This window comes from Triplophysa dalaica, chromosome 7, assembly GCF_015846415.1.
Source record: "Triplophysa dalaica isolate WHDGS20190420 chromosome 7, ASM1584641v1, whole genome shotgun sequence".
In the NCBI taxonomy this organism is placed as follows: Eukaryota; Metazoa; Chordata; class Actinopteri; order Cypriniformes; family Nemacheilidae; genus Triplophysa; species Triplophysa dalaica.
The window spans coordinates 4,250,512-4,274,475 of NC_079548.1; the positions used below are offsets into that span (position 1 = coordinate 4,250,512).

The 23,964-nt window shown below is 38.8% G+C and overlaps 2 protein-coding genes across 2 annotated transcripts; both read right to left on the minus strand.

The window, feature by feature from the left end:
- Window positions 1–270: 270 nt before the first annotated feature.
- LOC130426617 (cation channel sperm-associated protein 1-like) lies at window positions 271–5,371 on the minus strand. The gene is made up of 11 exons (XM_056753491.1): window positions 5,345–5,371; window positions 4,151–4,315; window positions 3,031–3,144; window positions 2,767–2,926; window positions 2,244–2,479; window positions 2,097–2,160; window positions 1,917–1,992; window positions 1,786–1,825; window positions 1,430–1,499; window positions 1,244–1,358; window positions 271–1,146 (listed from the first exon to the last, which is right to left on the minus strand). The coding sequence occupies exons 2-11, from the start codon at window positions 4,308–4,310 to the stop codon at window positions 1,135–1,137; spliced, it is 1,047 nt and encodes a 348-aa protein (XP_056609469.1). The 5' UTR covers window positions 4,311–4,315; window positions 5,345–5,371; the 3' UTR covers window positions 271–1,134.
- A 233-nt stretch (window positions 5,372–5,604) lies between these two features.
- Window positions 5,605–23,554, minus strand: xpo6 (exportin 6). Its single transcript, XM_056753359.1, has 25 exons — window positions 23,089–23,554; window positions 21,746–21,836; window positions 19,321–19,433; window positions 18,969–19,166; window positions 18,637–18,796; window positions 18,201–18,278; window positions 16,439–16,907; window positions 16,231–16,357; window positions 16,042–16,151; window positions 15,480–15,588; window positions 15,284–15,376; window positions 14,733–14,802; window positions 14,019–14,178; window positions 13,306–13,398; window positions 12,402–12,549; window positions 12,148–12,294; window positions 11,892–12,063; window positions 11,536–11,691; window positions 9,331–9,445; window positions 9,165–9,243; window positions 8,989–9,081; window positions 8,738–8,899; window positions 7,278–7,376; window positions 6,834–7,064; window positions 5,605–6,612 (listed from the first exon to the last, which is right to left on the minus strand). Exons 1-25 carry the CDS (start codon window positions 23,089–23,091, stop codon window positions 6,511–6,513), a joined length of 3,378 nt encoding a protein of 1,125 aa, XP_056609337.1. The 5' UTR covers window positions 23,092–23,554; the 3' UTR covers window positions 5,605–6,510.
- Window positions 23,555–23,964: the final 410 nt, after the last annotated feature.

Genomic DNA, 23,964 nt, shown 5'->3' on the forward strand with positions numbered 1-23,964 from the left:
ACTTTTATTCTGCTCAAACTGAACATATAAAACATTTTTTTTATGTTTTTGAGAATAAAACATCTGTATTTGTTGCTTAACAGTGCCAGGAGGGCTGTTGCGTAACTCAAATACCATAATATGACACAGATCTTTATTACAGCCAATTTGTGCATCTAAGAAGTTATACATTAAGTTACAAATACCTGAAGAAGAAACCCCTCCTCAACAACCTGCGAAACCCCTCCAACTTACCTCCACAATCTGATGTAAGCAAATTCCCCAATGACATCAGAGTTTTAAAGTACTAGATGCAACAAAAACTTTTTTTAAATACTTTAAACTACTTTATATGACAAAAATAACAACCCCTTTCTACAACTACTAAGCTATACAATTATAAACTATAAAAAATAAATTTCATCTAAAAAAAAAGTTTCTTACTAATTTTACTACATGTTGTAACTAGTTAACTAAAATAACCAGCTAAAGCTAAAAAAAAAAAAGCGGTAGCATGTGCCCATATCTTCTTCATAAGGGGTAAAAGACTCCTAAACACAGAAACAAGCAGTAATAAATGCAGAGGTCATGGGTTTGAGTCCCAGAGAACACAAACTGATCAATGAAAGCGCTCTAAGACACTTCAAATAAAACATCAAAATATTTAGTGAGTGAACTTACATTATGCGTAAACTCTGTGAACCTGCTTTGAATTCTTGCCAGCTAATGTACATCTTTTAGCATACATCAAGACTTTTAAAGACCAAAAAAAACCTGAGGCTGGAGAACTCACCTCAACTTGTCTTTTAAAGGTGATTTGAGCAAATTCCCCAATGACATCAGAGTTTAAAGGTATTAGATACTACAAGAACTCCATTCTGGATTTTTTTTAACTTTTTAATTTAGTTAAAATACTTAAAATGACTAAACTGTAAGCAATGACAAAACTATTAAACTACTAAAAAACTACTAACAGCTAAACCACTATACACTGTAACAACTTTAACTAAAGTATGAAAAAACTATATCTATAAAACAAACTATAAAAAAAAATAAATAACTGAACTTACAAAATAACTTTTCCAACTTTTAAAAAAACTACATAAAAAAAGAATAATCTTGAAGGGTGCCCTCGTACTCATCCTTTTCATAAGGCTACACAGGCTCCTAAACACAGAAACATGGAGTTATAAATGAGGTCATGGGTTTGAGTCCCAGAGAACACAAACTGATGAATGAAAACGCTCTAAGACAGTAAACTTACATTATACATAAACTCGGTGAACCTGTGTTGTATTTTCGCCATCTCATTAAGTTGGTTGTGTTTCTCGTCGATCTTTTTGAGGAGTTGGAGGTACCGTACGGTGAGGGCTTCCTTCCTATAAAAAACATTATGTTTTGGTTTGATGAGCTGTATTTTCCATGTATTCACATTTTTCCCCACACTTACCGCTCACCGACATCTTTGTCGTCTTCGACGTTCTCACCGTTATCCTCGTTGTCACCGCTCGACGTCTGATCTGTTAACAGATATTTTAAAAATGCTTTTATTTATCATTTTAAAAACTGTTCATACAGAAATCATAACGTTCGTTACATCATCGTTGATTTAAATCGACAAATAAATAAAGTATTTACTGGCAAACTCACAACTTCTAAATTTGCTCAACACATCTTGAAGTGCAATATTTAACCACACAGAAATCTACAGAAGCATCCAAAAGAGATGACTGTAGGGTAATCAAATTCAATTAATTTATTATGATGAAACATTACTGCAGGCCATCATGCTTTCAAATCTATCACCTGTCCTCTGTTCCGTCTCGCTCTTCAACTCGCACTTGTCCTGAAAGAGAAAGCATGGAGTGACAGACCGTGTTCTCAGTCAAATATGTTCATTCAGGATTTGATTCAACTATTGTTATAATCATGGAAACCTCCTCTTGGGTCTTCAGAGTTGTTTTCTTTTCGCCAGTGTGCATGAACGTCTCCACAAACACAGTGAAGGTCAGGCTTATCGTGCGAGAAAACATAATGGAGAATGCAACTTCACAGCACATTCCTTTACAAGCACTGATGTTCATTTACAAGAAATGGAGTGCTAAGTATTTCCTTACTTGAAAAAGATTAAACTCTCGAAGATGATGAACAAAACAATGATGATGCCAATATAAGGCGCACCTGTCAAACGCACATCCAGACTTTATAAACTCTTAAAAAATACTTTAAAGTCAAGCAAGACAACGTTGGCTTTTGAACACTACCGTTGTCACGGCTGGTGTAATAAATGTTCATCCAGTTATCCAGAGTGAGAAGCTGGAACACTGTGGCCGTGGTGTTCAGCAATGACCCGAACCGTTCCGGGTCAGACTGGCTAAAGAACACCCGCAAGAGGACCGAAAACATCAGGCTTTTGCAGATCGTGACCACGAGGAGGCCGACAACGGATCCCAGGGCAACGTGAAACCTGGACCAGGTGGCCCTGACATGCTGGAAATAACTGAAATATACAGTTATCACATACCAAACACACACGTTAAATGTTTTCACACGCTGAATATTCACTTTGTCACCACATTAATATTTTCATATTTTTAAAATGAAGATCTTGGACAAGTGGGAGAAAACAAAACAAATGACATAAAAAGGCATTGAAGGAGTAGAAAAAAAGAAACAGTTTCAAATACGGTTTTAACATGACCTATGTATAGCAAAACAAAGTGAAAATAAATCATCCCGTAGTGAACGAAACCCAGTTTAGCAATGCAGATGAATGAGGACTCTCACCGAAAAATCCGAAAGATCCTGAACATCTTAACGCCTTTGAGTCCTATCACGAGTCGCAGGATGCTTGTAAAGGACAGAGCCTGACTGCCGTCACTCTCTGTGCGGTCTTCAATTCCTTCCCTTGTAAGTTCCAACTCACAAATAAGAACGATGGAGAGGTCTGGAGGATGGCGAGGGAACAAAAACATAAACAATAGAAACTGTGTATTAGTTCCTTTCACAGATAGCTAGCTATCATCTCACAATGATAGCTAAGAAACACACCCAGAAGATTCCAGAGGGATTTGAAGTAGTCGCATCCGTCTGCGAACATCTTAAGCACACATTCGCATGCAAAAAGGCCCAGCAATACCATCTCCAGCTCTTCGAGATAATATTCTGAGGACGACCAACATATTTCAGTGCTTGACATTTTAGTACGGGTAACCACTCCATGCATCTTGTGAAAAACAACTCACATTTAACAAATTAACAACATTCACTTCTACATTACACTTGATAGAAAGGCACATTGAGGTGTGTTGAGATCAGGAAGGTTTTAATATTAATGCAAAGCTTATTAAAATCCACTTAAACCGGAAGTTGCGAACGTGTTAGCTTCCATATTTACGCATTCGGAGTGAATGAAAATTTGATTTAGACAACAATGTGGGCGTGGTTTGCTTTTTTCACTGCGATTGGATGTATAAAAAGACAAACAAAAGGCAAAGATATCGATATAAACAAGATGAGCAATTGCCATTATAATAACGGTGAGGAATGCAACACTCAATATGGGCGCTCTTGCGAAGGAAGTCCCGCCTTTCAATAAAAAGAGCCAATCGTCAATCCATAAAGACTGAGGATTCTCTGGGGCGGGGCTCTCGTGAGATGCTTGCCATCCTGTCCGCAGACGCAGTAGATGAGGCGACATCGAAAAAGGTGATTTTTAGGGCAGCTGAAGCTAAGCAAGCTAAAGTTATGATACAGTTCATGTCATGTTCAATTATTGACCGGAAATGTGCTTTTTAATTGTGATTTTAAAAAATATGCCAGATAGGACTGTGGAATTGCTCTGACTTAAATAGCTGCCCAGAGGCGTTGCGAACGACGCACTTTGCTACAGGACGGAAGTGCATTTTCAGATTTCAAGTGAAGATAATGAGGGCCAATGAATGTCAAGAAGAGAATGACCCACATTAGTAAGCAATTCCCAATAAACACTGCAATATTTCATGACAAAATCAGATTTTTTATTTTAAATTTCACTGGGACTTTAAAGGACCGCAAGACTCGACGCAAGATGTTAAACTGGTCTATTACATTCAGCAATGCATCAATGTCAAATGAAAAGACATCATCGTCAAAACCGATTGTAGGCTACAGGTGGAACGTTTCAATCGACCTGCTGTGACAACAACGCTCTCAAACGTTAAGGCCACTTCTCTTGCAGTGCTGATCAGGAGCACGAGTATCATGAAGAACTCATAGTAGTTCAGGAAGACACGGACATCCTCTCGTCGATGGTGACCCCAGTTCTTCACTGTGTCGCACACTTTCTTCATGCTCCCTGCAACAAGAAACAAATGACGTTTAAAGTACACATTTGAGCAATCAATTAAAAAACTGAAATTAAAGATAGAATAAATCTATATTGAAATAGTTAAAATACACAAAAAAGAAACACATTTCTGCCATCTGCCACAACTTGCTTAATTATAGATTAAATATAATGAATACTTAATTCACATTGCCAAAACACACAGTGTGGATCTGCTTTTTTATGCTTTAACCTTACATGCCTGTTAAACAATGTTTGAACTTATTTGTGAAGTTTTTATTAATATTTATTTGTTTTATATGTGTTTCTACTGTGAGACGTATGCAGTATTATCTGCTGAAACAGTGCCACCTGCTGACAGGTTTAGGTGCTTCAGCCCCCAAAGCCCACCTAAACTTAACTTTCTGGAGACAATCGCAAAGAATTAACTGTTAAGTAGTTTTACATTCATTTAATACAAATAATATACAATTAAATATGAATATCAATAAATATGAACGTAAATTAAATCAAAAATGAATTGTGCGCGCGCGTCTGGAAACCGTATACAGAGCCACCGACTTATGACTTATGACATCTGCACTGATTCTGCCTGTTAAAATAAATGTGTTATCAATGGTGTACAAAATAAAAACAAATTAATTTACATAATTTCCTTTCTTAACACAGAAAATCCAATTGTAAACGCCATTCAGGTAACGTTCAATACAATAAACTTCGATACAAAACACAGCTGTGCAAGTACGTGCTGTCCAAGCACAAACAGCACATAAAGAAAAAGAGAAAGTTATAGTCTATCAAAACGAGAATTTAAACGAAACAATAGTTTAAACAAACATAAGTGCATTAAACTCAAAGGCTACGTAACGTTAACTGTTACCGAGTTCGTCTCTGAGGTAAACGAACCTGGACATTGTTTTTAATGGAGAAAAACACTAACAAACAAGAGTGAGTTCATGAGAAATTTATAAAGCAGATATTACATGTTTTAAAGTAGATATCCAAGACAAATAAGATTATTTTTTAGTCAGCTCACACCTGAGAGCCACTGCGCTACGACCCTTGTCCAAACTGTGCTTACCTTAAATCGGTAACCATGGTTACTGAACATCATACATTATTGTATCCTTCATGTTTTTATACCTTATTAATTCTAGCACAACTTTATTATTATTAATCGACATTTAGCACACGTTATATTTCGATTATTATAACAAACAAAAATGTATATCCTTTCTTTTGGTTATTTACTTTTAACCAATAAATATCATTAAGCACACAATTTATTTTACATTATTTGTATTTTATTGATTTATTTCCATGTATTTCACAGTTATTGTTATTAATATAATGTACGAGTATCAAGTAAAACTGCTTAAAAAAAGTTGTCATGGAAAACATTAATTCAACAACATTTTGAAAATTGGTTTTACAAAGGTATAGTTTTACAAATTCAGTCGTATTGCTCGTTCTGGCGGTCCTACAATAAGTGAACCTCAATTTTATCCCCGACGTGAAACGATACACAAAACTCATCATCATATTCGAGAATTTCAGTCAAATGGCAACAAACACCTCTTAATGTGGGTCTACAATAACACAGACAATGCATTTCATTATAAAACTTTATTGAAGGTTTGTTTATCCTGGTTTAGGATGGAATGATATGAAAAACGCGAGACTCTATCTCCACGGAAATGAGGAAGAGGTAATAAAATCAGGTGATTAAGAGAAAAGAAAAACCAGCGCTCCGCATGGCACCTGTTCACTTTAAAACCATTCACATCTCCAGAAATGCTTCAATGCTTGCTCGCACGAAAGATCGCTTCAGACCAACTCGAGTGCGTTTTAAAAGCCGTCTGTTCATCTCTGCCAAAATAAGTGTGCTTTCACTTTCGCAAACAGTTCAGAAAGCAGCGCTCCGCAGCAGTGTCCCAAAACGCAGTGCTTTCAAACCCATCGTCTGATTTCGGACGACTCCAGTCCCGACGGCAGCCGTAGAACATCCTCTTTGGCCTATTGATCATTGGCAACGTGTAAAATCTAGCCCGAAGGAAAAATAAAACAAGCAGGCGAACAAACACGCCGCCACTGAGATCACAGGCTGGCCCCTGGCGAAAGGCAATGTGCGACCACCAAAGCAGCGATCTGCGTCTTTACAGGGATGGGCCATGATTTGGCTGTGTGGCGGGTGAGAATTGCTGCTATAACTTCAACGTTCCTTGCGGAAGGCTTCCATTGCACAGTCTGTAGAAGCGCAGGTCATTTACCAGTCGATACACTCCCTGAGAAAATGATGGCAGGTCCTGCGAGGGGCGGAAAACACAAGACATGACTTGCACGGTGAAACATGACGACAGTAAATTTGTTGCATCATTACAATCATCCGAACTGGATTCAAGGAGCAAGAATTGTTACACCAAAAGTGGCCGATGCATCGCATTCACACTGTAACCTGTAGCAAACGCCTGCAGTACAGCGGCGCTGAGAACACAAAATGTTCGGCGCGTGAAAAGCAAGTTCATACCCTCTCTGGTGTGAAGTGTCGCGCCAGCGTTGTGCGCTGATGTGGGTCGAGTCCTTGGCAGCCGTTGAGGAACTCGGGCAAGAAGGAAGAGTAGAACGCTGGGAAGTCCACGGCAGCCATGTTGTAGAGCGCCAGCGTGATGTCATCCTGCAGGAGGTCGTGACTCTTGTGCAGAAGGACTTGCAGGAGGACGTTTAGGAAGTGAAACAGCATGGCGTTTCTAAACAGCTTCTGCAGTGCATAGGAGAGGACAATGTCAAGACAAACTGCGTCTAAATTTTTATCAACACAATGAACATTTCATTTTGCAATTCAACACTTTTGACGCCATGAAACGTGCGGATACAAAAAGCTTAAACGTTGTGACATTTTATACGACGGATGTGTGCAATATCTAACAACTGCTGCTGTGATGTTAGTGTATAACACACGTGTGTGTCTCACCCTGTGGTACAGTTTCTGTTTGCTGTTCAGAATCTCCAGATAGCTCAAGTTTTGTTTGAAGATGTGAATGTCTGGCTGAAGGAAGGACTGACCGAACACCTGGAAGACAAACAAAACGCTCAGTGATGAGTATATTGCACAAAGAAGAAACCCACTGACTGATGGGTAAAGTTACTCATTGTGTAAGGCTAGGCCACACTAAAGGATGTTAAAAAATTATTAATAATAAAAAAAGACCAAAAACAACGTGATTAGGTTTCTCTTCGATTTAAAAAAACCAGATTGAAGAAATTCTTTCATTTTGTGTGGGGAGTGCCACTGTGAACGTAGTCTCAGCCTAAGACGGCTTAACATATGATGCATATGGAACTCTTTTCTGGAAACATTTCCAAGTCGTCATCTGATTGGTTGAATTTCACAGGATTTCTGGGAGACGGGTGTCGCGTTCTTTAACGGTCCGCCTGAAAACGACACGAAGCCGTCTGATCTAAGAAGTAAGCTGTCATGTATACAACGGTTGCTATGAGAATTCATCACGATCGACTAAACGCTCTTTTTGTAAAAGTTTGCGAGGTTCCCGGCATAAACTTATAATCACCGTTGTTGCTGTTAACTTTTGAAACGTTTGTGAATATACACACTGGTTTGTTACTGCGGGGACATTTCCACGCCTCTCAACATGACGCGGTAGGGCTGGCCGAAATATATAGCGATTCACTTTAATTATAAATGTCGAAATCGATTCTGAAAATGATTCAATGTTTTATGAACAGCTATTCAGTGAACTACGGCTGTTTGATTAGTACAAAGTACTGCTCGTCTGCTCGATCTAAAATCACTACGAGATTGAGTCGTTTTTAACGTACGTTTGAAAAAGCGTCACTGGTCGAACATCATCACTATATATAAACTTTATTATCATGAAAATACCTGAAAAGGTTTGAAGAACAGCGATAGAATATGACCACAGGCGTTTCCTGGAACTAATTGTTCTTCTTTGGTTTTGCAAATAGGGAGCTTCTGCGCAAGAGCGCCCTCTGGCTTTCAGAAGAGGCGGCATTTAACCGCAAGTCTTTGAGAAACTGAGAGAATAAGAATCGTGCGATATCGCCAATCCCTATGACGCGGCACAAAACAGATTGAGATTGGTTGCTTAACCTCTCCGTCATATGGCGATAAATTCCAGACCTTCAGTATGAAGTTCTGGTTAAGCGAGACTACTTTGACCCAGACTATACAGATTCCATTCATAAACGTCCAGAGGTCGTCACCACAGGATTCCTGAGATCGGAGCAAGCCCGACTAGAATAATTGTATTAGCTCACATCCCGTAAAAAAACCTGATTAGTTAGTCTGTAGAACCATCAGGATGATCTGGAAAAACCGGACCAAATTTGTCTCGATTATCTTGTGTGCAGCAGTTCAGTGGTTCGGAAGATGTTAACGCCGAGTGTTGATACCTGCATGGCAGAGGTGAACTGAGCTTGGTTCTCCATGACTTCTTCGGCTCCGCTTCTCTGCACGCTGCTCAGCACTGAAGTCTTGAAGAAGAACCTCCAGTTGTGATGAAGTATTTGGAAGAGAAGCTCAAACATCTCCGCTTTCACATCTGGACAGGAACGCTTGAAAACACAAACACCGAAACGAAGATGAGCATACTTTTTAGGGGCCATAAGATATATCATACTTAGGTTAGATTTCTGTTTTGTACCTCTGACACTATCGGGTAAACTTGATCCAAGCACAGGCTGAGAATGCTGGGTAACAGAGGTTTGAAGCTCTGACCGGGCTCCTGAACGACAACCTGAACAAACAGAATAGAGTTGAACACTGAACGGCTAACAGAATAGCCAAACACCCATCTATACGGTGTGAACAGCGTCTTACCTGCAGAATCTTCAGAAATTTTTGAACCACATTGGAGCCCGAGCTGCCCTCCTGCAAGATGCTGACGGCCAGCTGCTCTCTGAAGAATATGACGTAGACCACACGTCAACCACAAACAGAAAACCAGAAAAATATCCAAGGTTATGCTAGACGTGGCTTAGCTCACCTGGTAAACATGTTGAGGAAGGTTTGGATGATCTGCTCGGTGAAGGCTACGCCCATCTGCACACGCAGAGCTTGAAACAGCATGAGGAAGAAACTGAGCATTTCATCCGTCACATCTGAGTGAGAGAGAGGAACATCAGTTTTACTGAGCGTGCTCACGGTTCTTTATGATTGCACCAGTTTCCTGCATGACAACAGCGGTGTGTGAGCTACCACGCTGTGTTTCCTAAACGGCTGCCTTGAGCTGCCTTTTGAGACAACGTCATACCTGACAGAGGCAAAACATACACAAATAAAGACATCTCAGGAGTGTGGATTTGAATCTCTGAATTGCGGCTTCCTTTAGAAAACTTAAAAACAAACCTGACACATTCGGACATGGTTTTAATTCTTGGGAGACCTTCATGGTGCTCTTTCAGACTTATTATTAGGGATGTCAATAAAATACATTTTTAAATTCCCATTAATCGCACCACTTTCGTGAGATTAGTGGCCCACGTACAGTGACATTAAACATACACTATTTATATTGTTTAACATGTTTATTTTAGTGATGTCAATCGATTAAAAAAGTAACTTACTAATCACACACAGCTTTTATGTTATGTAACATACTTTTACATTCTTATAATTCCACATTTTAACGTTAATGTAACCATGCGTTAATGCCATTAAATATCTTTTTAACATGTTAATCCGAAAAAAAATTGCATGTGTTAACCTGTTAACATTGACAACCCTACTTATTATATAAAGAGGTAAGGGCTGTTCACATTATAACAATAACTGTAACCATAACTATATTTGCGCTCCCACCAGCGGACAATAACAATGACTGTATGTTTATTTTAAGCCAGCGCACTGCAGTGTTCGCAGTCACTAAAAGGAATGTAGATTACCTACTGCTCATGCTTTCGGGTTCTATTCCCAAACTTCTTTTCTCCAAAATATGACAGCAAAGAACGGACGCTCTCTCTGAAGGCTAGGATGTATAGCATATGTTTTGCCAGCTTGCTGACTCGTTACGTATATTACATCTCTTCCCGCCGTAAACACACCGCTTACCGACCACTACAGTCTTTAATTCTAATCACCAATAGTCAAACGTTATCTTCCAAAAACTGTCTGAAAGTATGTTTTATCATTCATTAGATGGGAAAAAATCGTTCTGAAAGTGATCCCAACGATATCATTCTCTGTATCTTTATCGGTATAGTTACAAAGTGAACACCGTTATTCTCCTGAATTATTTTTTATAGTTATCGTTATAATGTGAACGGACCTTTAGAGAACATCATTTCATTTTGTTTGGTATTTAGGCCCGTTTCATTTTACTTTTGCATTCGGTTTCATTTTGCAGGACTGTGTTTCGCACAGTGTGTTTTTTGCATTCGGAGGTCTCCGCAGGACTGTGTTTCTCGGCCCACTCCGCTCCGGCACCCGCTAAGTTTCATTCCGCACCTGACCGGTTCAGCTCCCTCGCTATCTCTAAATGATTTTCGTCCCAACATGACATAGACAGCTAAATTTAGATCACCTTGTCATATCTCACCTTTAAGATATCACATTTAAGACTGCACGTTGTACAAAAAAAAACGCATCACTTTTTTAATAATACAAAATTGTTCTTACATTTTAATGTCAATAGAGTAGACAAAATAAATTAACTACATAAAATACAACGTGTTTCACTCAAATTATAAGCATAATATGAACAAACGAATCCCGTTGGCTAATAGCTAGCTCGTGCCAAATGAATTCAATTTTTTAACCAAACTGTAACATCCATGCTAGAAATGTCCCAAGGACTAGCTCCCCTCCAAAAACCACAAACGCTCTCTCTCTTCTCTTAAGGTGCATTCTGCGACCTGCCCGCTCTGTCTGGGGGCTGACGCGTGCAAATGAAACTTATAACCGAGTAAGAGCTAGTCCACACGTGCAACACATGCATTACACATTCCTCAGATCAGGCTGTATATGTGTTCAGTTAGAAGGATGTGGGGAGTGCAGAGATCCACTCCTGTCTGAGTACACCATAAAAACCAACCTCTACCATATTTTATCCGGAAAATTTAATCGTGCGCCGCAAGAATTCATATCGGGTCCCTAATTCTACATTATTTGTAAATCTTTATGATCTTGATAAACAGAATAACAAAGTTAAAAGGGGTACACAAGTCTTTTTTATCTCAAGATGATCAGTTACCTGGTTGCTGCATGAAGGGGGGAAACAGAGCCAGCGTGACCTGCACAGACTCCTGGAGGCTGTGGTAACAGATCTGACGTGATTTAGTCGCCTCTCCTGATATACTGTCCACCAAATCCTTCAACACACACACCGTCTGCTGGATCACAGCTTTACCTGACAAAAACACACAACGTGAATTTCAGTTCATTCATTAATATTAAACAAAGGTCAACTTTTCACTAAATGACCAACAATGTAGTACTGATCTATTTATTTTTTCCCAACAAACATTATAAATTATCGCAATATCCCAGCTATCATATAACAGTAGATTTTGCACCCTCCTATCAATGGTAACTCTCTGTCGGCCTCACTTGTGTGGTGATGGTCTGGTGGGCGGGGCAGGAGGCGGTACTGCTGAGTAAGACTGTTGATAAGTCTCGCGTGATTGGCCGAACGGCTCGGCCACTGCTGCTCTGCTTCCGGCAGGCTGGGCCAGGGCAACAGTAACATGTTTGACAGAGCTCGACACACAAGGACGTGAGCCTAAACATGAAACGAACAACAAACATGACATCGCACACAAAGAACAAACTGTGAGAAACTACTGGAGCAAAACCACACACACACCTCTTGAGGTAATCTGTGGTTATGATTCTCCGTGATCATGTTGAAGATATTTTGCACGGCAGGCAGTGACATCAAAAATACCGGCCGGACGGTGGTCGCCATGGAGACAAGGAGATGGCACGCGGATAACAGTAACTTATCTGGAACCTGGAATAAGTGCAGATCAGTGCAACTGGTGTCAGGAAATCATTAAAGAAAAGCAGAAAACTGTTGACTGGATGCATTCGATATGTAAGGAGATGTGTAATCAATACCTTGGCATTGATAAGAGGGGTTGTGGCGGCCATGCTTGACGTGATGAGATCAACAAACTGTGTTTGATGTTGTTGACGCTGCGCTTCGCTGCAGAACTGAGCCAGCCAATGAGAATACGCCTGCAGAGCGGCCAATGACTGTGCATGGCTATTAAACAGAGTTATTATATTTATTTATTCAATATTATGATATATTTATTAGGGCTGTCATACGATTAATCGCATAGAGAAAAAAAGTTTGTCTTTACATAATATATGTCTACGTACTGTGCATATTAATTTTGTATTTATAAATACAAACACTTACACATAAATATATTTAGGAAATATTTGCATGTAATTTATTTATATTTTCCAATATTTAAAATTATATTTAAATGTTTATAAATGTTTAGATTTTTCTTCAATGTATGTATGTACAATCTCTGCATGTATGTGCTAATTAATACAAAATTATTATTCACAGTACACAGATTATGTTAACACAATCTTTTATTCTGGATGCGATTAATCCTTTGACAGCAATAATATTTATTAAATATAATACATAACAAAAATGTACTTGTGATATTTATTACATATTATATTAATTGATTATATTTCTTTAATATCGCTTCTGTCCTTCTGAAACCTCTTATTTCCATATTTCATGCTATACAGTATATCATTATTATTGGTCACCTTTTATATTGGTCAATTGAGGTTTTTGCAATGATCTTACCGTTAAAAGGGATAAAAAAATTGCTTGACAACACAGTAATTATAATTATTTTACAATTTCCTATAAAACAGTGAATTTGCACATACAAGCTTCAGGAAGGACAGCGACGATATAATTCATATTTTATAAGTACAATACATAAAGATATTAAAACAAATTTAGGACAGCTTTAGAATTACTCACACATCAATCAGGTCGGGTTTGAGCACTGACGGAACGGCCATTTCAACATCATACAGGCTGATCTGAGAACCATAACACGACACTTCCACCAATCTGTAAAAAAAATTAGACAAAAATGAGTTTATGTTTAACGCAACATGGAATCATATGAAGTGTTTGCTTATTACTACGACATCACAAAAAAGAAAATTTACAAAACAGAAATGCTTTTTAGGGCTGTGCAACGATTAATCCTGACTTTTGGCTTTTATAAACAAATATTTGTAAATATACAAATATAGAAAATATTTTTTTATATATAATTTAAATTGTACACAAGCATTTACAGATTGTTATATTTTTCTCAAATGTAAACATGTGAATAAGTTCATAAATACAAAATTAATATGAACAGAACACGGACATGTATTTTGTAAACACAAACTTTTATTCTGGATGCGATCAATTGCTATTAATCATTGCACAGCCTTTGCACAGGAAGTTGAAATCTAACATTGGCTTTTCTTAAAGGATCAAATTAAGCAAAATCGGTTTAAGTTTGATTTGGAGATTTTGGACATTGCAACCATTTTTTTTTTTGCAAAATCTTTTGAATAATACAAAAAAAAATGTCTGTGACATTTTAAACATCTCTGCACATTTTGCTGCAATGCAAAGAAAGAAAAAACCTATTCAAACATCAAAATATTCCAGTAAAAAAAGAAGGCACTGACCTCTGGACGATCGTGAGAGCATCATTAAATCGTCCGCTAAAAACGTCACCGGTGAAGAACTCGGCCAGACGTCCCACGGCCTGCAGCAGAGAGCTCAGATCTCTCAGAGCACAATGCAGTCGTCTGCAGTCGGCCTCTGCTGTGATGTTCAGCCTGCGACCTGCTCACACACACACACACAGGCGTCAAACCACTTAACAACAGCTGACTGAACATCCCACACCAGACAAGAGCGACAAAACTAAAACACCATCAAACAGAACAAACGTGACTGTGATGAAGATCATATGTGCAGTACTGCATAGCTTCACTAAACGGACTCTTTATACACCAATTAAACACCATTATACAACCATTCAAACACTGTAAACAAATCTCCCCAGGCCCTTGACAGAGCACAAACAAAACTGCACAACAAACAAGGAAATGAACCGTCAAACACATCATGTGACAAGCAAATTCCTCTTTCTGTGTTGAAAATGTCAAATTAAACTACATGAAAAGAGAAATATTTGGTGTGAAGACACAGTCGTTTTTATACATAATGAATTCCTTTTCATATATTTCTACACTGAACAAAATGGATACCACTCAATACAGTCCACGCACCAACGTGTGCATTTCATCACAAACACAATGTTGAAAGCATCTCTTAGATTCTGATAGTCTGAATGGGTCGGTTTTGTATGAATGGATGAAAGAAGAGAAACTCACTTGTTCCTGATGTAACAATGAACTGCTGAAGGCCAAGGTAAATGTCTAGATTCTCCCGGAGCACTGGAAACTAAAACATGCAAAAAAAATTAAAAAGTGTTGTACTTGTGACTGGCTTTAATACAAACATTTGTGAAAAATAGGATTTGACTTTGACATAAAACGGATTCACGATTACTAAAATAAGCATATTATGAAGAATTTACATAAACATTTATGAAGGATTTATGATGTCAATTGATGACGTTCATTTTGCGTTTTGTCTGTTATTTGGTCAACAAATCACACACATAATACAAGGGTATGACGGCAAAGAGAGAGAAAGTTTGTAAACACTTATTCAATTTTGAATGGATGCTGAATAGTTTACGATATAAAGACCCGTGTACATTGCACAAAATATCGATAATCTTGGTTTATAATATCACGGTTATTACCAATAAAAGTATATTGTAACAGCCCTAATGTAAAATCATTCATATTAAACACCTGCCGTATTAGACTTGCAAATAGGATGATGATTTTTTCAGGGAGAACACAAACACACGTACCAGCACAGAAAAGGTCTGAGACGGCAACAGCTCCATCACCTTAGCAACCACTTCCAAACTCTGACGCAGGTATCGCTGCCATTCTGTCTGTTGCTATAGAAACCAGAGGCAGAAAAGAGTTGCATTCAAAACTGGCGGCAAACGAAAACTGATCCTCCTGCTTCCTCGAAAGCATCCACGTATGTTGAGTTCTTACGTCATCATCCAGCGTCTCGTCGTCGAGTTCCTCCAGCTCACTCTGGTTTATTCTGAACTGAATCCTGTTGAGAACTTCTCGCAACAGCAGAACAAGAGCGTCTTTATACCTGCAAAAACGCAAGAACATACACAACGTTACCCCACTGCTCAAATACAGAAAACAGATGGTTAACGGTGTAATGTGTCATTTTTTGGTGGGCCAGACAGAATGTATAACATACATAACTATGTCTTCAGAGGTGTATAAAGAGCTTACATAATTAAGCATTACGTTTTTATCAACTTAGAATGAGCAAGTTCTATCTACATATACCTCGGGTCCCCTTACGTGGATTTCCGCATGTTGTTTCTACAGTAGCCCTAAACGGACAATCTGCTCTGCAGAACACATTTTGTAAATACGTTATCTCCTTAGTCAAAGAAGTGAAAACGTGACGACATCTTTGTCCTGTGTAAGCCACCGTAGTGCTTCGAATAGGAGGGGTGGAGTGAGCCATTGGTTGCGATTCATAATCTCACCACTAGATGCCGCTAAATTTCACAAACTGGACCTGACGCACCTGTTCATGACGCTGTCTCTGTCAGCCAATCGGCTTCGGATCTTGGTGGTCAGGTAGTCGAGGAATATACTCCAGATTTCAAGACAGGCCAGGTAACCCTCACGACTCGGCTACAAGCAAATTTATCAAATCAGCAAGTGCACAAATGTTTATTTGTATTCTCCAGAGATAGAGACGTAGGTGTTATACCTGGTTAAAGGTGTATTTGAAGAGCAAAGCTAAAAATTCCACTAGGGGGAACTGGGCGTTCGATTCGATCCTCCGCAGATGAACGCTTACAAACAATCTGAGGAAATCTGTGAACTTTTCCACATAGCTGAGACGGACAGAAATAGTCAGAAAGCAGAGATTAACTTGTGTCAGTGAATTTAATAAAGCAATACAACCCACCGCTTACCTTTCATCTAGTTCCTGCAGTCTGTTCCTAATAGTGTGCGTGTTGCTTTGTGAATGTGTGTTTGTGAGTCTCTGCAGCAGATAAAACGTTTGTTGAAACATGCGGAGCAAAAACTCCTCAAAGTCCGCTGGCACGCAGTTTTTGCACATAAGTTCATTAATGCAGTTCATGGCCATGACGCCCAGTCGGCCGCGATCTATCTGACCGGTCCTGGAGAGACCCCCGTCGCCATTGGCTGGATGACGTCCGGGGGCGGAGTCTCCGTTCGAGGTGGGCAGAGGTTTTGTTTTGGTTGGCTGTTGGCATCCGAAGCGTGCGAAATGAAAGATGGACGCTAGGAGGGATGGAGTGATGGAGGAGGAAAGGGGAATCCAGCTGAAAAGTTGCGCCAGACATTCCAGCGCTAGCAGACACAGAGAGCCGCTCTCGCCGTCCAGGATCATCGGTGAGCTGTCGCCCGCCAAAACTCCTACACAACATACACGACAATGACACCGGGTGACAAAAAGATAAACACTCGTCACCAACTATATACTAATATGTGACCCAGATCACGCAAACTCAGCACAAATCATTTTATTCAGATTGACTGTTTCATTAACATTTAGGCATTTGGCAGACGCTTTTATCCAAAGCGACTTACATTGCTTTATCCTATACATTTTACATATGTATTTGCAATCCCCTGGAATCGAACCCAAAACCTTCCGTTGTTAACGCAATGCTCTTACCACTGAGCTACAGGAAAGTTTCATAGTATGAAGAACTTTCTGTGAAAATACAACCTTGATAACTATCATACAGACTAAGGCCATGTCAAAGAATGAAATAATAGTGAAATCAATAGTAGAAATCAAACTGTGATGGACAGTATTAGAATATAATTTGATTTAGCAACTTAAGCTTGGTTTACACAGACTGCGTCACATATATCAGCAAGGCTGTAAAAATCACAATGAGTTTGCTGTTTTTAGATTATACAACATCCTACGTTGTTTATTTCAGCTTTTTTGTAAACATGACATTTTACTACTTTTAAATGATCACATGTATTAGCATTGTCATTACTTTACCTAAATATACAACTATGTTATAAAAAATATTCGATCAGCTATTTTCTTTTTCATTTATTTTGGTAATTGAATTAATAAATGATCAACAAAGTTGTATTAAAAAGACTATCTTAAACAGTGGAAACCCAAGGCTATAAAACTATTATGAAAAATACTACTACTTAATAATGGTTATCCAAATCCTATGTATACGTTATAGTTTACAAAACCAGCTCGCTGTTTAAAACACCTTTTTCCTTAAGTCCCTTTGAACCAGAAGTTGCGATCGTTTTTTCCCCTCTATTTTGACAACTGAAATTGAATTTTAAATGAGGGAAATAGTGGCTATCGTCTTTCTATGCGATTTGATTGGATGTATAAAAACAGCCGTTGCACTTTGACATGGAACTGACATGGTGGATAGTCATTACAGGATGATTTATCACAGGAAGTCATAACATTTTCAGATTTTAACTAAAGATTATAAGGGCACACGGTTTTTAAAAAGAAAATGACCCACATTTACAAACACAATAAATGCTGCAATATTTCATGAAAAATTAGCTATTGTAATTTTTTATTTCACTGGGACTTTAATACTTGTACATCCAAATGAACCAATGCTGTCGATATCACTTGCAGATAAGAATATTACAGCAAATGCATGACGTAGAAGCGAGTTTTCTTAAAGGGAAAAAAGAAAGACTCACCTGACTCTCTAGAGTTCGGTGATGGAGGGGGGGTGGATACGGTAACACTGTGCTTGTCCCATACTGTCTCCAGAATACCTGTTTAAAAAAGACAGACACTCAACACGGTTGCTTAGATTTACATGTTTATAAATTTCAGTGTCTGAAGGAAGAGTTCACCCAAAATAGGTTAAAAAAAAAAATCTGCACGAAAGTCATCAGAACCCGTTTTGTCAATGCTTTAGAGTTCACCCCAAAATAAAAACCCTGTACTCATTCACTCATCCTATTGTCATTTTAAACCTTTATGACTTTCTTTCTTCTGCTGAACACATGGTTTTGTGTCTATCAATAGAAATGAATGGGGGGTCAGAGCTGTTAAATTACCAACTTTCTTCAAAATATCTTATTTTGTGTTCTGCAGAAGAATCCAAGCGTGAAGTCTAGAGCGTCTCACCAGTCAGAAGATTCAGTACGGTGGGTATTTGCTCCAGCAGAAGTTTCTTGAGCTCTTCTTTGCGAGCGACGCTCAAGTCTTCTCTCGGACAAACCAATTCTTCCGACGTCATCTTCAGCAGCACCAAACCCAGCGGCGCTAGAGATGGAGACTGTACCAACTGCAACAAAAATATGAAGACGTCTTTGATTAAATAATAGGCATCATGCATTAGGAGACTATGTGCGGAATTCATGAACGAAATGTCTCAGTTATGTGAAAGGTCAAGTAAATAAAGGGGAATAAACCCGGTTTAATAAGTAGGATAATAGATTGGACAGGCCCGTAAGTACCTGCAAGGTGTTGCTGAAGAAGTCATGGTAGAACATTGGCCAGTCCTGTCGTCCGATGTCTACGATGACTTTGCAGAGTTTGTTCCTAATGAAGAAAGGGAGCAGTGCATGCTGGGATAGCAGAAGCTTGGGCAAACAACTTCGCAGTTCCCCTTTGTCTTCACTTGCCACACCAACCCACATCTTATTGACAAGATTCTGCAAAGACAGAAGCACATTCGTGACTTCTAACTAAACCAACATACATTATTAGTCTTTGTAGATGTGTTCTGTTGTGGCACGCGATTGTTTTTTTTTCGTGAGGTTCCGTAGTCACGTGTGAATGTAATTGTGATCAATGAGTGAATTTTACCTCAAACACAGTAAGGCTGTACATCATGACGTATTCATTTCGGCTGTTGAAAAGAAAGTAGAGGCAATGCCTCCAGGATCCAGTCTGCCCCGCAAAACTGTTCAGCAGCTCTTCTGTGAGACAAACAGCCAGTAGAAACATTCAGATGGTTCAATAAAATCCCACATTGAGAGGATTGTCGTTGCTTTCATGTTCAACACCGAACACTAAACATGAACATTCATTTCACCCAGACCTGTTCAGTTTGAATGAACGGACCAGTTCGATTCTACGCTAAACTGTCTTGGATAAGCAGGAGAAACAATATTAATAAATTTAAAACGTTTTGATTAAATGCAAAATACCACTGCACACCAGATTCTAACACTGTCGACTCCACAATGCAGGACTCCATGAGTCTAATGTTAAGTTAACAGATCATCTTGTCTGGTATATATGCATGAACATGAAAATGTAGCGTTGACGTAGATAGTATCCAGGAACGTTCAAATGACAGCATGCTTATATCTGTTGATTTGGTGCGATCATAGTTCGAATCGTACATCTGACCTTGATGTTGCTGCAGAGGCTGCAGACGCTCTGTTTTGATAATCTGACAAACAAATTGATCTTTTTTACAGCTCATTTGTGTGACCACAGTGTGACGGCTATTAGAGATAATCGTCCACAAGGTCACAAACGTTGCACTCGACTTCAATCCGCACACAGTAGGGCATCTACTGTTTTTTGCAGAAACATTTTGCCATATTTCTCAGCAAAAATGTCACTTTGCAATGTGCAAATTTTGAGTACTCTCGAATCTATTGTGTTGTTGAGTGAGTCTACTTCATGAAACTGTGTGTAAAGTACATCAAGAAGTTTTATGATTTATCAGGACCTGAATGTCAATCTAAATCTTTTTGCACCGGCTTGTAAGTCAACAAGTTTGTATCTTTCTTTCAATTATATCTGTGTCTTGATGCCTTCTAATACACTATGGACTTTTGTATAGTTTTAGTGTTTTGAAATTTAAATCGATCTTTATTTCTCACCCTTAAGTTGTAGAAATAAGTTATTTTAACAGTAACATATGGGCTGCACGATCGTGGGTAAAATGATAATCACGATAATTTTGCTCAAAATTGTTGCAGTGTTATTATTGTTCAGAAGGTTTTTTTTTTATTTCAAGTCAGCATAAGCCTATGAATGTGTTATAATCTGCTGCCATTGAACTTCTACAACATCTTATTGTAAAGCACGCAATCAATCATCCAAACACCACCACAAAAATTAACATTTTGTGACCTTTGGAATGAGACCTTGCTACTTCATTTTTTATTTCTTGACCTTTTGTTTATAAATCATTGGTCACCCTTCATGTCAGTCTGTGGGTTTTCCAAAGAAGTGTTAAAATAGTATAGAAATGCAGTGAAAAAAATGTTGGGTTTGTTAAAACCTTAAGTTTATAAGCTTTGCGATGACTTTCCGACCTTATCGTGATATGTTGTGCTTGTTTTTAAAACGTTACTTTCACAACGATTATGCTCAATAACTTGTGGGAAGCATAAACCGTTATCACAGTTATATACGGTTAATCGTGCAACCCTTCTGTGATGGCTTCAGTAAAGTTATACAGAACAACAAAAAGAGAGACTAAATAGCAACGTGGCACAGTTTGGTCAAACGTCGGATGCAAAAGCCTCTCTGCAAACCTAACATTATGAAAGATGCATTAAAAAAAGGCAATGCAAACTGAAATATTGGTAACGCTCTACAATAAGATGCTATTTGTTTACAGTTATTTTATGCATTAGCTAAAATGAACTAACAATGAACAATACCCGTGCAACATTTATTATGTTGGTTCATGTTAATTTCAGCATTTACTAATACATTATTAAAATCAAACCTTGTCACTATTAACATTTATTCATGTAAATGTATGATTCATTAACTACTGTATTGACATGAACTAGCATTAACAAGGATTAATAAACGCTAAAAAACTCAATTGTTCATTGTTAGCTAATGCATTTCCTACTTTTAACAAATAGCACAAATACGTGTTTTACTGTTTCTTTGGTGTGTTATAAGTTACAAGACCTGCCTGAAACGCCTTGTGTAACCACACCCCCACAAATCTATCTCTGTTCGTGGTCTGAGTTGACTAAGACCGCCCAAATGTATAGGCAAGTAAGGTGGGCGTACCTGTCAATACAATTGCTTTGGAACCTGATGTTCCACATATGGTAAGAGGCGTGACATTTCCGTCACATGCTTGCAGTATTCGACCAATCACTACGCACTGGTTAACTGGCCAATCATAGCACACCTCGCTTTTCAGAGCCATGAGCTTTGTTAAAAATCCACATCATAAATGATGACTCTGCGGATTAGAGTAAGGACATGATAAATGTGTAAAGTTCATTATCAGACGGATACTCACCGATCTCTCTCTTGCGGTCATTGGTGGTGCAGCTGTGAAAAAACTCTGTCATAAGACTTTCAAGGGCCTGCAAGGAGGCCTCTTCTGACTCCTTTGAGAGAGAGAGAGAGATGACAAGACAAAATTATGACATTTCATAAATATAAGACGTTCTGATCTGAACCTTTTCATGCAATCATGCAACACACCTAGCAAACCTACTTCATCAAAATATCACAAATGTGCATGCTTATGAGACTTCTAAAAGTCACATATAGTCCAAGTTGCAGCTCGATGCGGACGGAGGAGAGATATTAATCAGTAGTGATAACTTCACCATGCTTCCTTCAAACAGAAAGAATGAGAAATCTGTATTTTGGTGACAAGGATTTCAGCTCTCAATCGACTTTAATCGCTTTTACAAGCATCATAAATAAATGTTAAAAGTAGACCAACATACAACATTCTCATCCCACTTTTTGTTAGGGAGCTGATGAATAACTTTATTTGTACAATACACAAACGGTCATTTACGGCCCCTCTTAGATCAAACCACAACATTTCAACTATTCTTTATACTTGGCTCATATTTACATCTCTGTATTTCACAATTAGGACGGTCACACGCATCAGGCCATTTCAAAATGGATTTCCAACCGTTTGCATCAATTTATGTGTACAGATCACCTGTTTTCAGCCAGAATGTTCAAATATTGGTAATAACAAATGGGCTTTTACGTTAACCACAACACGTCGACTCTCTCACGGCTCACAATTCTCATCAAGTGTGAAAGTATGCTTGAATATATGAAGAAAGGGGAAGATGAATACAGGAAGTGGGCTGGTTATGATGCTCAGGGTTCTGAATTCTTTGTATGAGTCATGACATGTCTCGTGTTGCTTCACGGCACAACTTCGGTACATTGGCGATGACGTCACGAGGAGAAGAATGCCTCTGGTTTCCTCACTACAGTTCAGGTGGTCACCGTTGCACATTCATGCAGATGCTTATCGGACTCTTTTTCGGTGATTGATTTAAAATCTCATGTTATACCACGCGGATTTAAAAGGTCGTGCATTTGATGTGTCAAACATCACACTATGCACTAGTATTTATATTATAGATATTTACAAACGAATACATCCTGGTGCTATTACACAAAGGCCGTTTCTGAATAAATACATAAACACGGACGCTTTAAAAGCAATGCAAAACAACAGGCCTTGACGTGAAGTCAAAAAGTGCACGTAACGTTAGTTTCGATTTATCAGCCGTTACGTAAAGCACATGATTCCTTGTGGATGATAAATACAGCTTTGCGTGTCGGTAATTTACACACGTAAATGCAAGAACGTTAACTCACCATGCCCAGGCTCTGATCTCTTATGCGGTTACAATATCAGTTTGATGCGGTTGTGCTCGCTCATGCCTCCGCAGGGGCCCGTGTTTCTCACCTACTGGAAGCCCCGAAACCTCGCATCGCTGTCCCGCACACGCCCGGGCCCGGTTCGGGCTCCCGGACACTTGTTGTTATTATTGTGGGTCCTTGCGCAAGCCGAAGAGGGGGCGAGTCGCAGGCTGTAGCTGTCCGGATAGCCGGAGAGGAACCGCGTAAAATGACTGCGGGGAAAATGGAGAACGAACACAACACCGGTCGTAGAAATATGTCGGGACTCCGTTCTCTAAATCTGAGGAGGTGGTACCGTGATGCGGGGTTCGGTGATTTAATTTCAGCCCTCAGAAAGCTGATAAAGCCACTCCTTGGATCGGTACTGGTAAGATCGTGCAGGCCTTCGTCAGCTTCCTCTGTTCTGCTCATTAAACTACCGGAAGTGACGACTCACACAGAGAAATAGAAAAAAAGGGAGTGGAAAGGCGGACGGCGTGAAGCTGCAAGCGAATGAGTGGGCGGGGCTACGTGGATAGGACGTAGAAATATAATTGCTTAATTTTATTTATAAGTGAGAACCGGACATATTGGACATACGTACTTATAACAAAACACGTCAGTTGTATAATAAAAAAGGAAATTTTACATCAACTTTTTATAAACAGCTGCATAGAACGTATTGCTTTCAGGATTTTACTTTTAGATATCGTTTCCAAATATGTTTTTCTGTTTGTTTTTTCATTTGGCTCTATGTATATAATAACGAGCATTTGTAATGAATAGAAATCAAATAATTAATACAATTTAAATAAATAAAACGTAATATTAATAAAACGTAATTAATACAAT

Excerpts from the sequence above, each read along its gene's own strand:
- LOC130426617 (XM_056753491.1), bottom strand. The coding sequence starts at position 4,310 with ATGAAGAAAGTGTGCGACACAGTGAAGAACTGGGGTCACCATCGACGA. Across the intron at positions 1,993-2,096 it reads GAGAGTTTAATCTTTTTCAA|CCTGACCTTCACTGTGTTTG; the intron begins GTAAGGAAATAC and ends TCGCACGATAAG. Across the intron at positions 1,826-1,916 it reads CTCTGAAGACCCAAGAGGAG|GACAAGTGCGAGTTGAAGAG; the intron begins GTTTCCATGATT and ends TTTCTCTTTCAG.
- xpo6 (XM_056753359.1), bottom strand. Across the intron at positions 8,900-8,988 it reads TTTACCCGATAGTGTCAGAG|CGTTCCTGTCCAGATGTGAA; the intron begins GTACAAAACAGA and ends TGTGTTTTCAAG. Across the intron at positions 7,377-8,737 it reads AGTTCACCTCTGCCATGCAG|GTGTTCGGTCAGTCCTTCCT; the intron begins GTATCAACACTC and ends TTTGTCTTCCAG.